This window comes from Eptatretus burgeri, chromosome 2 (genome assembly GCF_056783735.1).
Source record: "Eptatretus burgeri isolate ZD-2024b chromosome 2, Ebu_testis_v1, whole genome shotgun sequence".
Taxonomy (NCBI): Eukaryota; Metazoa; Chordata; class Myxini; order Myxiniformes; family Myxinidae; genus Eptatretus; species Eptatretus burgeri.
In genome coordinates, this window is record NC_140962.1 from 110,390,098 (window position 1) to 110,403,968 (window position 13,871).

The window sequence follows — 13,871 nt, forward strand, 5'->3', positions numbered from 1 at the left end:
CGACATGTGAAGAGTTGGTCTCCATCATCGGAAAATCTGTTCTGGATAACATCGTCGCTCTTGTGAAAGAGGCAAAATACTTCTCTGTGTCAGTCGATTCTACTCCTGACATAAGCCACATCGACCAGCTCACAGTTATTCTACGATACATCGAGAACGAGGCTCCAGTGGAGCGTTTCATGACCTTTCTGAGCAACACAGGACACAATGGACTCCAGCAAGCGACGGCATTACTGGATTTTTTGAAAGCCACTGGATTTGACATCGCTAACTGCCGAGGACAATCTTACGATAACGCATCTAATATGAGTGGCCGATACAACGGGATGCAGGGAATGATCCAACAGGAGAACCCTCTCGCAATATTTGTGCCATGCGTGACGCACTCACTGAACTTAGTCGGTTAGTCGGCCGTGGGAGGCTGTAGACCTGCAGCAGCATTCTTTGAATTCGTGGAACAAGTGTTTGTATTTTTTACAGCTTCCACGTCGCTCTACGCCAGATTATTTGACGTCCTGAAAGCCAAAGGTCTGCAAGTACCAAAGCGCCTCAGCGAGACTCACTGGTCGGCTCATTCTGATGCAACCCGAGCTCTTGTAGACGGTTACAGCGAAATCATGGATGTCCTCGATGAAATCGCAAACGATGAACAACTGAATAGTGAAACGAGAAACACCGCCGAGACACTTCACCAAACGATGTGCATGCTCGAGATAGGGTTCTATGCTGGTTTCTTGTCTACTGTCCTTGGTAGATTTGATCGTACGAGTAAAACCCTTCAGTCACAAGCTACCGATCTGAACACAGCCGTGCAGCTCCTCAAGTCACTGGCGAGCTTCGTGCAGTCATTACGTGATCAGTTTGATACATTCGTTGTTGACGGAGTGGAGCGCTCAGGTACGGAGGAATTCACTCGCTGATCACGTAGACGAAAGCGTAATGCTCCGCCTTGCTCCCTTGGACTACGGACACACTCCAGAAGTAGAACTAGACGCCAAGGAGTCCTTTCACATCAGTGGCTACGTTGCAGTGATCGACGTACTGCTGTCGCAGTTGGAAAAGCGTATAAAGGCTTACAGCGAGATGAGCGACAGATTTGGATTCCTGCGTGCTCTTGTTCAACTCGAAGTGGAGCAGATTCGAAAGTCATGCTCGAAGCTCGTCGAGCTGTATTGGGAATATCTATCACCTGACCTCACAGACGAAACGATTCAATTCCAAGCCATGATGGAGTCAGAGCAAGACTCGGGCCGTACTGAACTCGAGATGTACAGTTTTCTCATCAAGCGAAAACTCACCGATACTTTCCCAAATGTGGAAGTGCTGCTTCAGATTTACCTCTCACTGATGGTGTCAAACTGCTCCGGGAGCGCTCGTTTTCGAAACTCAAGCTTATCAAGAACCATCTTCGCTCCACGATGGGACAGCAGAGACTGGTCAATATGACCATCAATTCAACCGAATCTGATGTGCTCAATTCCATGCAGGTTGATAGTATTATATCCGAGTTCGCTGCCACAAAGTCACGCAGGAAGCTTGTCCATTGATTAAGGCACCGTGTGTATGTTCATTGATGTGGATGACACTGCCGTATATTTGCGGTCACTGGAAGTCGGCTATTAATCACCATTTCGGATTTTTCTTGTCCAGAGGGTTTTTAGAATTAAGAAGATTTTTAGTCGAAGTTCGTAGTATGATTAATGACAGCGTGTCGTTTGTTATTTTCTTATATTGGTCCATCTCTTTCTCTTACTCTTGCAGCAACAGCATTTTTGTGATTTGATTTTAGAATGAGCTCAGGGATAAGTTATCAGCTCATAGATTAGTCATCAGCCATATCAATAACAATCCATCCATCTTGTCATATTGTCAGATTTAATTGTAATTTGTGAACATATATGCCAAATCATTCCTGATCAGGATCTGCCAAATCTATAGATAAAAGTTCAGTTGTTGATGAAAAAGCAGTTATAATTTAAGTTGTTGATTAATCTCCAAATTTGGGGGCCCCCCACAATCATTGTGCCCATGGCCCCCCACATGGTAAATCCGGCCCTGCCACCAGCTAATGCTAACAGACTTATCCCCAGCTTAATGTCCATCTATGCCTGGTGTTGGCTTCATGGTTCGGGTGGTGGGCTTTGGATCCCAGGGTCCTGAGTTAAAATCCCGCTCAGCTGTTGAATTAATACCAGGTGGGGTTAACTCGGCCTGTCATCCTTCCGAGGTCAGCAAAATGAGTGCGAGCATGCTGGTATACTGTGTCGGAGTGGCGACCCGTCTAGGATTGTGCCCAATAGCCAAGGAGACTGCTTAGGCTGCACCAATGCTCTGTACAGAGTATGGTCTCTGGTTCCAATGTCCATCTGAAGGAGGGTACACTGACCCACTGTTTTTTGAAAAACCAAGGTGACAGTATATATTCACGTGAAGAATCAAGGCCCGACTGGACTGCTCAGAGGTGAGTGTACTAATTCTAAGCTATCTTTGCATCGTGTCTCCTCTTGTTCTTTCAGATTTTATGATCATTGTTGAGCTCAAAATTATGCATTCTACACATTCCAGAAGCAGACTTGAACAATATTTTCCTGTCGATGCAATTTCCATATTTTAACCTGTTTCCATATTTTAAGGCCCCTGCAGGTTTGTCGTTCCTTGAACCATTAGGGGAGTATCTACGGAGGGTATCCGTGCACCCCCCCCCAGGACTCCACCAAACCAACTTTTATAGCTTCCTTTTATGGTCCTATTACACATTTGAGATGTTAACAAAAAAAAATTCCTGGCACTCCAGTGATATTCAAGATGGCGTCCAAAATGGGTAAAATCATAGAATATGGTATATAACATCTCAAAAATGTGGTAAATTGGAAAAATCACCATTGAGATTTGATTCCTGATTATTAATTACTAATTTCTGATAATTGGGTTTCGTTGCCATTTTTAAAAATTCAAGATGGCATTCAAAATAGGCAAAATCATAAAAAAAATTGTATACAACAGCCTGAAACTAAGAATAATATATAGTAAATTAATATTTGGATTCATTGTAATATATATATATATATATATATATATATATATATATATATATATATATATATATATATATATATATATATATATACATATATATATATATATATATATATATATATATATATATATATATATTCCTGATTATTACAAACTAATAGGCCAATGTGGTGATTTTATGTTTTGTTGCCGTCCATAAAATCCAAGATGGAGTTCAAAATGGTTTTTAAAATGGTAAAATCATAGTAAATATCAAATGTTAGCTTCGAATGATCATTAATGTAATAATAATAATAGAGGGACAGAACCATGGAATATTCGTCTTGTAATTCTTATCAAGGATGTTTATTTTTGTTATCGTACTTGGAATTGAAGATGGCGGACAATTTGAGAGCCAGAAACCACCCGCCCACACACCCCCACACACACACACACACACACACACACACACACCCACACAAACACACCCCTATACACACCCCGATGCACTTTGAATATTTATATACACTCAAGTATTATGTTACTAATCTTTTTATGTGTTTTTTTTCTCTTTCCAGGTTAGATTAGTTAGCTTAGCAAGACCGTAGCTCGTCAAGATCAAGATCACAAGTCAAGATGTCAGACAAGGAAGAAATAGTTTAATGTAATTGTCAAAATAAAGTTGTTGAAATGGAAAGAAAACACAAACAGGAACATTGTGTCATTCATATGTCTGGAATAAAGCATGGATCGTTCAAATATTTTTCAGACTTGATGGATCCAAATGATAGATTGGCACTTCTCAAAAATATTCGGGATCGTCACTTAGCTGAACCACCAGGTTCTTCATATCGAACGACAGATATCTGTCAGGGCATTCCTGATGAGATCCAGGAGAACAACGGCTATCACCGAGGATGTTACCAAAGATTTACCCTGAACCTACATAGGTTAATAGCAAGGAAACCATCTAACGATCCTGAAGCTCCTGGACCATCTCCCAGCCAAGAAGGAAGGGTAAAGCACAAGAAAGCATCAGAAAAGATCATTTTTGAACCTGATTGTATTTTCTGCAATACTAAAGGCCGAATCCATGTGAAAAGGGCAGGCATCGACACAAAGGAAGGCACCTCTTCATTTGAACATGATGGATGGCAGAAAGTGCTGTAAAATAGCAGAAGAGAACAATCATGAGTGGCTCTTTAGGTAAATCCGAGGATTTGATTTATTTGCAGCAGAGGCCCAATACCACCCAGAAAGCAGTATCTATCTATAATTCCAGCAATCTGTGTGTGTCTGTCTGTTTGTCTGTCTGTCTGTCTGCGACCGCCGTTTCTCGACGACCGCCGGTCCGATCTCATTGAAACTTGCCAGGAATATTGCCGGGGACCCCCGGATGTGCCTTTTCGAGGGTTGATATCGATCGGACGAGTGGTTCCCAAGTTACGGCCATTTTACTGCTTTTTCAGTGTTGAAAAGGTGTATATATGGTGGCTGAAGGTGTCGTTCCACCTTCTCACCTTATCATGCCAATTTTTTCCCAAATTATTAATAACCGGACGATCACCGGTCCCATCGGATTGAAACTTGCCAGGAATATTGCCGGGGACCCGCGGATGTGCCTTTTCGAGGTTTGATATCGAGCGGTTCCTGAGTTACGGCCATTTATCTGTCGACCAATGACAGGACACGGTGCTATGATGTCACAAATGACGTCACAATTAATGTTTATTTAATCATTATTATTTTTTTTTTTTTTGGCACGATTGACGTCACAATTCTTTTTCTTCTTCGTTTGGTATGACGTCACAATCGATACTGGGGACCTGATTATGTGTCTTTTCAAAGTTTGATATCGTTCTTCCTCTTCCATTTCAGCTGTTTCCCAAGTGTTTCCCAAGGTTTGAAAGCTGTTCTTTCCCAAGGTTTGAAATAATTAATTAATCCCAAGGTTTGATTATGATTTAATTATTATTTTATTTAATTATTTACTCCCAAGGTTTGATTATTATTCAAATTATTAATTAATTCCAAGGTTTGAATTTTCCCGAGGGAAACAGCTGTTTCCCAAGGGTTTGAAAGCTGTTTTTTCCCAAGGTTGGAATTAATCGTTGTGCTTGGTAGACATTTGTGAATACATTTACAGAGAGAGGAGGGGGGAGACAGGGGGTGAGAGGGGAGGGGAAGAGAGTGGGGCGAGAGAGAGGGGGGTTGGCAAGAGAGGGAAGGGAGAGAGAAGGGCGAGAGGAGGGGGGAGAGAGAAGGCAGAGAGGAGGGGGGAGAGAGAAGGGCGAGAGGAGGGGGGAGAGAGAAGGGCGAGAGAGGGGTGAGAGGGGGGCAAGAGAAGGGAGAGAGGATGGGGAGAGAGAAGGGTGAGAGGGGGGCAAGAGAGGAGGGGGAGAGAGAAGGGCAAGAGAGGGGGGTGAGAGGGGGGGCAAGAAAAGGGAGAGAGGAGGGGGAGAGAGGGGCGAGAGAGAGGGGGCGAGAGAGGGCTGCACATGCTGGCACTCACCTACGGGCCCGCACCTAGGGGCCCGTACTAGTATAGTCAATTCTGCACATTGGAGGAACGGAAAACCGGAGGCTGTTGCTCAACAAGCAGCATTGGAAGCTACACATGAAGCATTCTTCAATCATGTGGCAAAGTATGTAGATGAGACAATAATCATTGAACGTAAAGTAGTGCAACTATCTTCGTTGCGTCTCCTCTACATTGCAAAGCTGGATGAGATGCAATTCCCCAATCTGAACGATCGTGCTGACAGACTTAAACGCAAACGAGAAACTCATCCTGTTCTGGGCCCTAAGCTAGCCTTCACCAAAGTAGAACCAGATGACAACACCTGGCCATTTTACCTGGTCTACAGCACCGACATCACACTTGGTGAAGCATATCAGTGAACTTGGAGATGATGACACATCTGATGATGAACTTGGAGATGCTGATGAATGCGACTACTCTAGCCTAGACTCCGATTCTGACAAAGACTGATTCTGACACTTCTGCAGGAGTCAAACCGGATGTATGAACTGTAGTTACAGGAGATAATTTGGAGATAGTCCTCTGTGGAATGCCATAACAAAATGGCAATTGTATGAATCATCACAAGTGTTCCTTGTAAAATGAAAGTTTGCTAGCATAGTTTGATAAGCGGTGGACAATCGCAATATAAAATGTCCATTTTAATATCATTTTTGCTGTTACCAGATATTCCTAGCTGGAATTCCATGCCGAAGTACTGGTAATTGTATGAATCATCACAAGTGTTCCTTGTAAAATGAAAGTTTGCTAGCATAGTTTGATAAGTGGTGGACAATCGCGATATAAAATGTCCATTTTAGTACCAATATTCTTTCATCAGATATTCCAAGGTGGAATACTATGACTTAGTACTCAACTTAAAAAATAGCAACTGAATTAGAATAACCAGATATTAGTTACTAATGACAATAAACATTTTATTTGAATGATTAATTTGCAATTTTGTCACAGGTTTTGGCTGTTATACATAATTTTCTATGATTTTGCATATTTTGGTGGCCATATTGGACGCCATCTTGGATTAAAAAAAAAACTAGTGCGTGCCCGTACGTGCATGGCCGTACGTAATTGTGACGTCATATCAAACGAAGAAGAAGAGTTGTGACGTCAATCGTGCAAAAAAAAGAAGAAGAATCGTGACGTCATAGCACCGTGTCCTGTCATTGGTTGGTAAATAAATGGCCATAACTTGGGAACCACTTGTCCGATTAATATCAAACCTTGAAAAGGCACATCCACAGGGCCCCAACAATATAGCTGGCAAGTTTCAATTAGATCGGACCAGTGGTTGTCGAGAAACAGCGGTCGCAGACAGACAGACACACAGACAGACTCTCAGACAGACACACACAGACATACAGAAACACAGAGATTGCTGGAATTATAAATAGATTATAGATAGATGGCAACAAAATTCAATCATCGAAAATTAGTTACTAATGACCAGGAACCAAATCCCAAAAATTATTTTTCCAATTTGTCACATTTTTGAGATGTTATATACCATATTCTATGATTTTACTCATTTTGGCGGGCATTTTGGACGCCATATTGAATATCGCCAGAGTGGCGGGAATTTTTTTTTTGTTAACATCTCAAATGTGTAATAGGACCATAAAAGGAAGCTCCGTAATGTGTAATAGGACCATAAAAGGAAGACCATAAAAAGACCAACTAAAAAAGTTGGTTTGGTAGATTCCTGGCGGGGGGGGGGGGGGGGGGGTCCTGGATACCCTCCGTAGATACTTGACTACATGTCATCCGAGCCCACTCATTAGCCATAATGATGTCAATTCTTGATGAAAGGCTATTACAGCTCCTGTTCCTTGAGCATTTAATCACTCAAGAAAAAAAAAAGTTTTTTTTTTTGTATGGCCTTGACACAGAAGCTAATTTACATCCAGTTATGAATAATGTTGGTTGTTAAGTCCATGATGTAACATATTCCATTCAGCGATCTCTTTGTTGAATGCAGGTATGATCTTGTCATGGAAATAAGCTCTCTCAAGCCTGATATTGACATCCTACCGAAAGGACACCAAACAGTAATTGGTGAGAGGGTAAGTTTGAACATGTCACAGTGTGAGACAGAAAATAGCTTTGGTTGTATAGATCAAAAGGGTATAGAGTCCAGGCAACGGCTTATTGTATGTGCTATCCAGAAAACATCTGTAACTGATTCATTTTTCTTAATTACTTACATGATTTGTATTCTTCTTCGTCTTCATTAGTATGCAGCACAAGGTGCAGGGTGTGACTGTGCTGCTGGTGCATTTGCCCTCTGCTGGTCAGGACATGAAATTGTAATTTGTTCATGTTGTGGAGATAGCTCGCCAACTCTTCATGAAGGATCTTCACCATGGGATCTTCATGAAGGACACCATGGGATCTTTAATGTCCACCAACTCATGCTGGCAGACGGGGTGCCCGGTTTAACATCCATCCGAGGCCAGCACACTTACCGATGAATCACCATGCCTGTTAAACACCAGGATGACAGTTTATAGCTCGGTCGAGATCCGAACCCAGGCTAGGCAGTGTAGAGTTGAGTGGGTGTACCTCCAGACCATCCTGTCAGCCCATATTATTTGCATTATAAGTAGGTGATAGAGGGAGGAACATCAACCCTGTTTGAAATTCTCATTTTGGATGTATGGAAAACTGTTTGGAATCTCCAATATTGAAGTTGTCCATATTTTAACCAATGGATGAAGTCAATTGGATGTTAAATGAGGTGTAATAGCCACAGTTGGAAGCAAGGAGTTCACGTTTCAGGCGTAAACCCTTCTTTGGAGCAAAAATGTGTTGCATCCAGAAACTTCTTTTTGCTTTGACGAAGGCTTAACGCCCAAGCGTGAGCTTCTCCTGCCTTCCCATGGCAGTTGGCATACCTGAATCAACGTCCTGTTGATTCCCTCAATTGTTCTACCTGTCCGCCGATGCAGATTGACACTCGCGGCCTCATCAGCAAGTCTAGCTCTTCATATGTCTTTTGTTTTTTTAATTAACTGTTACATTTGTCAACACAAGTTTCTCTCTCTGTCTCTGTCTCTGTGTCTCTGTCTCTCTCTTTGTCTGTCTCTGTCTCTCTCTCTCTCTCTCTCTCTCTTTCTCTCTTTCTCTCTTTCTCTCTTTCTCTCTTTCTCTCTTCCTCTCTTCCTCTCTTCGTCTCTTCGTCTCTTCGTCTCTTCGTCTCTTCGTCTCTTCGTCTCTTCGTCTCTTCGTCTCTTCGTCTCTTCGTCTCTTCGTCTCTTCGTCTCTTCGTCTCTTCGTCTCTTCGTCTCTTCGTCTCTTCGTCTCTTCGTCTCTCTCTTCGTCTCTCTCTTCGTCTCTCTCTTCGTCTCTCTCTTCGTCTCTCTCTTCGTCTCTCTCTTCGTCTCTCTCTTCGTCTCTCTCTTCGTCTCTCTCTTCGTCTCTGTCTCTCTCTTTGTCTCTCTCTTTGTCTCTCTCTCTCTCTTTGTCTCTCTCTCTCTCTTTGTCCCTCTCTCTCTCTTTGTCTCTCTCTCTCTCTTTGTCTCTCTCTCTCTCTTTGTGTCTCTCTCTCTCTCTTTGTGTCACTCTCTCTCTCTTTTGTCTCTCTCTCTCTCTTTTGTCTCTCTCTCTCTCTCTTTGTCTCTCTCTCTCTCTTTGTCTCTCTCTCTCTCTTTGTCTCTCTCTCTCTCTTTGTCTCTCTCTCTCTCTTTGTCTCTGTCTCTCTCTTTGTCTCTGTCTCTCACTCTCACTCTCACTCTCACTCTCACTCTCACTCTCACTCTCACTCTCACTCTCACTCTCACTCTCACTCTCACTCTAGATTATATTACAGAATCACCTATTCTTTTACCTCCTATGTGACCTGCAAAAAATGCGTCTATTCTGCACCAACTTACATAAGCCTTTACATCCGAGGTCGGCAACCTGCGGCCCGCGAGCTCCTCCCGTGCGGCCCGCGGCTCCTTGTCCGGATTTCCATTAGGTGCGGCCCGCGAATCATTTTTCTGAACCGACGGCAAATTTAACATATGTGGACATATGATTCTTCCACATATATCACAGTCTCTGTACGTCACAATAAATTATTTTCGCTTCTCACCCACTTAACTTGGTCTTAAATATTTTTTCGTTGTTGTTTCAGGTGGCTGAAGGTCTTAAGGGTCAATATACAATTACATTTATTATCATTGATTTTAGGTGTGTTTGTTATTTTTTCGGGATGGGAGGGGGGTGCGGCCCGCGAGGTGGCCCGAACGTGGCCCAGTGGCCCACGGCCTGGTTTAGGTTGCCGACGCCTGCCTTACATGTACAATAGGACTCTATTCGGTGATGAATTGCTTGGCTGGTGGGAAGGGATAGCTTATGATGTAGTCGGTCGAGGCATTGGTGCGTGGATGCAGTTGGAAAACGAGTATTTTCGTGATTTCACTCGTAAATGGTGCACATGTTTGCTGCAAAAGGCCTTCGTCATTTTATTATCAAGGATAAGAAAATTAAGCAGAGATCATTTTTCTTTCTTTGATGCATATTTTGTGAATATATTCTTCAAAACTGCACAGTGTGTTAGTATCATACTGCACACATCGTACTCGTTTATTTTAAGATGAGAAATTTCATTTGAAAAGCTTGCTGACATGTGGGACACTCTTTTGGTTCTGTTTAATATTCTGTGGAATAGGTCACTGTTCTCCCATGAATGTGCATCACCAACATGGCATGAATCTCATTGTATAGTGATGACAGTTCTTGCCATTGTTACTCGTAGGGAATCAATTTGAGTGGAGGACAACGGCAACGAATCGGAGTTGCGCGTGCTTTGTATCAACAAACCAACATGGTCTTTCTGGTACGTCTACACTTATTGGTGGGAAAATACAATAACTGTCAAAGCGTTTGACACCTTTTCAACAACACATTCCTCTTTATCATTTCTATTTTCTCGATTCGAAATCGAGGCTCATGGAAGAGCAAGGTAATGGCCGGTGTTTGGGGGGGGGGGCGGTAGTAAATGAGAGTGGAGCAATGGGTCAACAGTTGGATGCATCACGCAAGGGAATTAACGAACAGGAAAATATGGGAGAGAAGAGGAGAAGAAACACAGTAACCACAAGGTAAGAGGAAAGAGTTGGATTAGATAAGGTTACTAGGGGTATAAAATATTGTGGGTAGGGTTATGGGATAACATGAGATGGTGGTGTATCACTTACTTTGAAGTACTGGAAGGAAGAGGAGGATCGAACTCTTTAATTTGTTGGATCTTACATATAATGACAAGGTACAAAACACCAAAGTAGTTCCTTTGTGTAGCTGGAAGGATAGCTTCGGTGCAGTGTACTCGTCTTTGAGCTGTCTAGCATGAGTGCAAATCTCAACCAACTATACACTGCTTCACCCTCATGTTTCACATAAAACACAATGCTGCCAGCTTTGCTTTGGAGACCAGCTTTGCTTTGTTGTCAGTCCAGAAGAAGTCATGACTGATGGTGGGGTCTTTATATCCAAGACACTGAATGTTTTCAAGTGGCTGACCATTTAAATAGAGAGGAGAGTTCGTTTGATGTTTCTTCTGGAGTGAGACGGTGAAAGATTTTCCAGGATTGAAGGACATGTTCCATCTATCAGAGCAGTGTCTAATAATTTTCAGATTAGCAGAGATATATAGAGAGAGATGCAGCTGCTCTTTGCCGAGAAAAGGGTTGGAGTTGTGTATGACACAATGTGGAGTCGTCCACATTAAGTGTTTTCCACAGTATCATAGAGGTCGTTTTTGTCGATGTGGACAAGACAAGACCCAAGACACTGCCTTGGGGAACTTTAGCCTGTACTGGGAGAGGGGAGGAGAACAGAGTGTTCCATTGATAGCAACGGACTGTGTGAGTGGAGGTTTTGAGTTTTGGAATTCAACTTGCTTCCTTAGATTACATTTGATTTCATATGCAGTCCCATCTAACTATATAAAGTAGTAGTGTATGTTTGTTTGTCCTCTTATAACTCGAGATAAGAACTACACATCCCAGAGCAAAACTAAAGGCATATTCTGATTCAGCGCGTCTCAGAGGTACTAAAGCATACCTTAGATGTTTAAAAAAAAAATGAAAAAAAATTGTCAATTTTTTTGGGCCGTTTCAATTTTTTCCCGCAATTTTTTTTTTTTTTTTTTTTTTTTTTTTTGTATACCTTGGTCGAGGCTCGTATGAGAGCGAACACACAACTCACAGCAAGGAGGCATGAGACAAGAGGGGCGGGAGTGGAAGGGACAAAACATTGGGGATTGATTTTCTGTGTCGCGATTTTTTTTATTCACAACCTGATCGAAACAAGACAACGACAGACCAGTGGATGGACAGACCAGTGAACGTTTACAAAGTTTCTGATTAAAATTTGACTTTCTGCTTTTATATGCCCCAAAAAAGGAAGAGCTCCATTGGTCCCAAGGTAGCTGCAGCTCAGCGAAAACACACCAAGAGACAACAGGAGACTGAAGAGGAGCAAGATGCCAGGCTAAATGAACAGGCACAGCGGCAACAGCAGCAGTGACAAAAAGAGACTGAAGAGGAGCGGTCAGCTAGGCTCAATGAACAGGCTCATCGGCAACAACAGCGGCGAGCAAATGAGACTGAGGAAGAGTGTGATGCAAGACTTTAGGCAATGCATCACCACACTGCAGATGCACGAGCACTGGCCCGGGCACAAGAGCACAACAATGCCAATAGGGTGGCATTCACGTATGACCCGGCTGACCCAACAACTCATGCAGACATCGGCCAAATGGACCAAGTCTGCACCAACTTCTCTGCTTGCAAGTTCAAGGGAGAGACCAAGGGTGTGTGCTGCAGCGATGGCAAGGTCATCCTTGAGCCCTCTCCTGCCCTTCCTCCCTTGCTGAAGGAACTTCTCTCAGGCAAAGGTCCCCTCAGCAAGCAGTTCCTTGACAACATTCGGACGTATAATGGCAGCTTTGTGATGACGAGCTTCGGGCACAAGGAAGCTTAAGTCCAGGGCTGGAACCCGAGCTTCCGGATCCAAGGTCAAGTGTTCCACCACATTGGCAGCTTTCTCCCGCCTGAAGAGGGCCAGCCAAAGTTCCTAAAAGTATACTTCCTGGACTTACACGCCATGGAGCTGGCTGCCGGGAACCACAGTGGCCTCAAACCACACATCCTTGAGATGCTCACAAAGTGGTTTCATGAGAATAACCATCTGGTCCGTGAGCTCAAGACTGCAAGAGATGTACTTGCAGAAGGAGGCAACACTGATGAGCGCCAGATTATCAGAGAGAACAAGCGACCGCAAGGAGAGCACACACGCCGCTACAACGCCCAGTCTACACCAGAAGTCGCCATCCTAATGGACAATGAGCCAATAGAACCCAGAGACATTGTCCTCAGACTTCTCGATGGGGCACTTAAAAGGATCAGTAAGCTGCATGCATCTTATGATACACTCCAGTATCCCATAGTGTTCCCATATGGAACAGATGGCTACAGCATCCATTTGGTGGCCAGGACTGCTGCTGGACAGGATGGACGAAAACTCACACAGCTGCAGTACTGCAGCTACCATATCATGGTGAGAGAGGGCAACCACGTACTGCAGATGCGACGACTTTTTCAGCAGTTTCTGGTCGATGTCTACTGAAAGATCGAGACAGAGCGACTGGGCTTTATCCACCGGGAGCAAAATAACTTGCTTGCTGATAACTACGACAACCTCCGTGACAGCCACTTGGTCAGTGATGGTGACCCTCGCGATGTTGGACAAATGGTGGTCTTTCCAGCAACACACACTGGTGGGCCGAGGTGGATACATGAGAAACAGAGTGATGCCATGGCCTATGTGCACTGCATGGGAAGGCCTGACTTCTTCATCACGATGACCACAAACCCCAAATGGACCGAGGTCCAGGAAAACGTCCTGCCAGGACAAAAGCCTCACGATCGCCCAGACATCATTGCCCGTGTCTTTCGCCAAAAGAACAAGAAGCTCATGGAGCTACTAAAGAAGGGAGCGTTTGGAAAGATGAGAGCCTTCCTGTACACCATGGAGTACCAGAAGCATGGTCTTCCTCATGCCCACATCCTCCTGTGGGTCGCTCCAGAGGACAAGGTCAAGCCCGAAGACATTGACCTGGTCGTCAGTGCTGAGATTCCCGACAAGGAGAAAGATCCAGAGCTGCACAAGATGGTCATGGCACACATGATCCACGGTCCATGCGGAAACCTCATCCAGAACAGCTCTTGCATGAAGGACTGCAAGTGCTCAAAGGATTTCCCAAAGCCATTCCTGCAGAGCACTGAGCAAGGAAATGACAGCTACCCAAAGTATCGCCATCTCAAGCCAG

The 13,871-nt window shown here is 43.7% G+C and overlaps 1 protein-coding gene across 2 annotated transcripts in view; it reads left to right on the forward strand.

Moving 5' to 3' along the window:
• LOC147032818 (ATP-binding cassette sub-family C member 9-like) overlaps nucleotides 1–13,871 on the forward strand; it is a 176,600-nt gene that overhangs the window by 32,399 nt on the left and 130,330 nt on the right. For both annotated transcript variants that reach the window (XM_085870690.1, XM_085870691.1), the window contains exons 8-9: nucleotides 7,533–7,617; nucleotides 10,296–10,376. In XM_085870690.1, coding sequence (XP_085726816.1) covers nucleotides 7,533–7,617; nucleotides 10,296–10,376 — 166 coding nt within the window. The remainder of the gene's footprint in view (nucleotides 1–7,532; nucleotides 7,618–10,295; nucleotides 10,377–13,871) is intronic.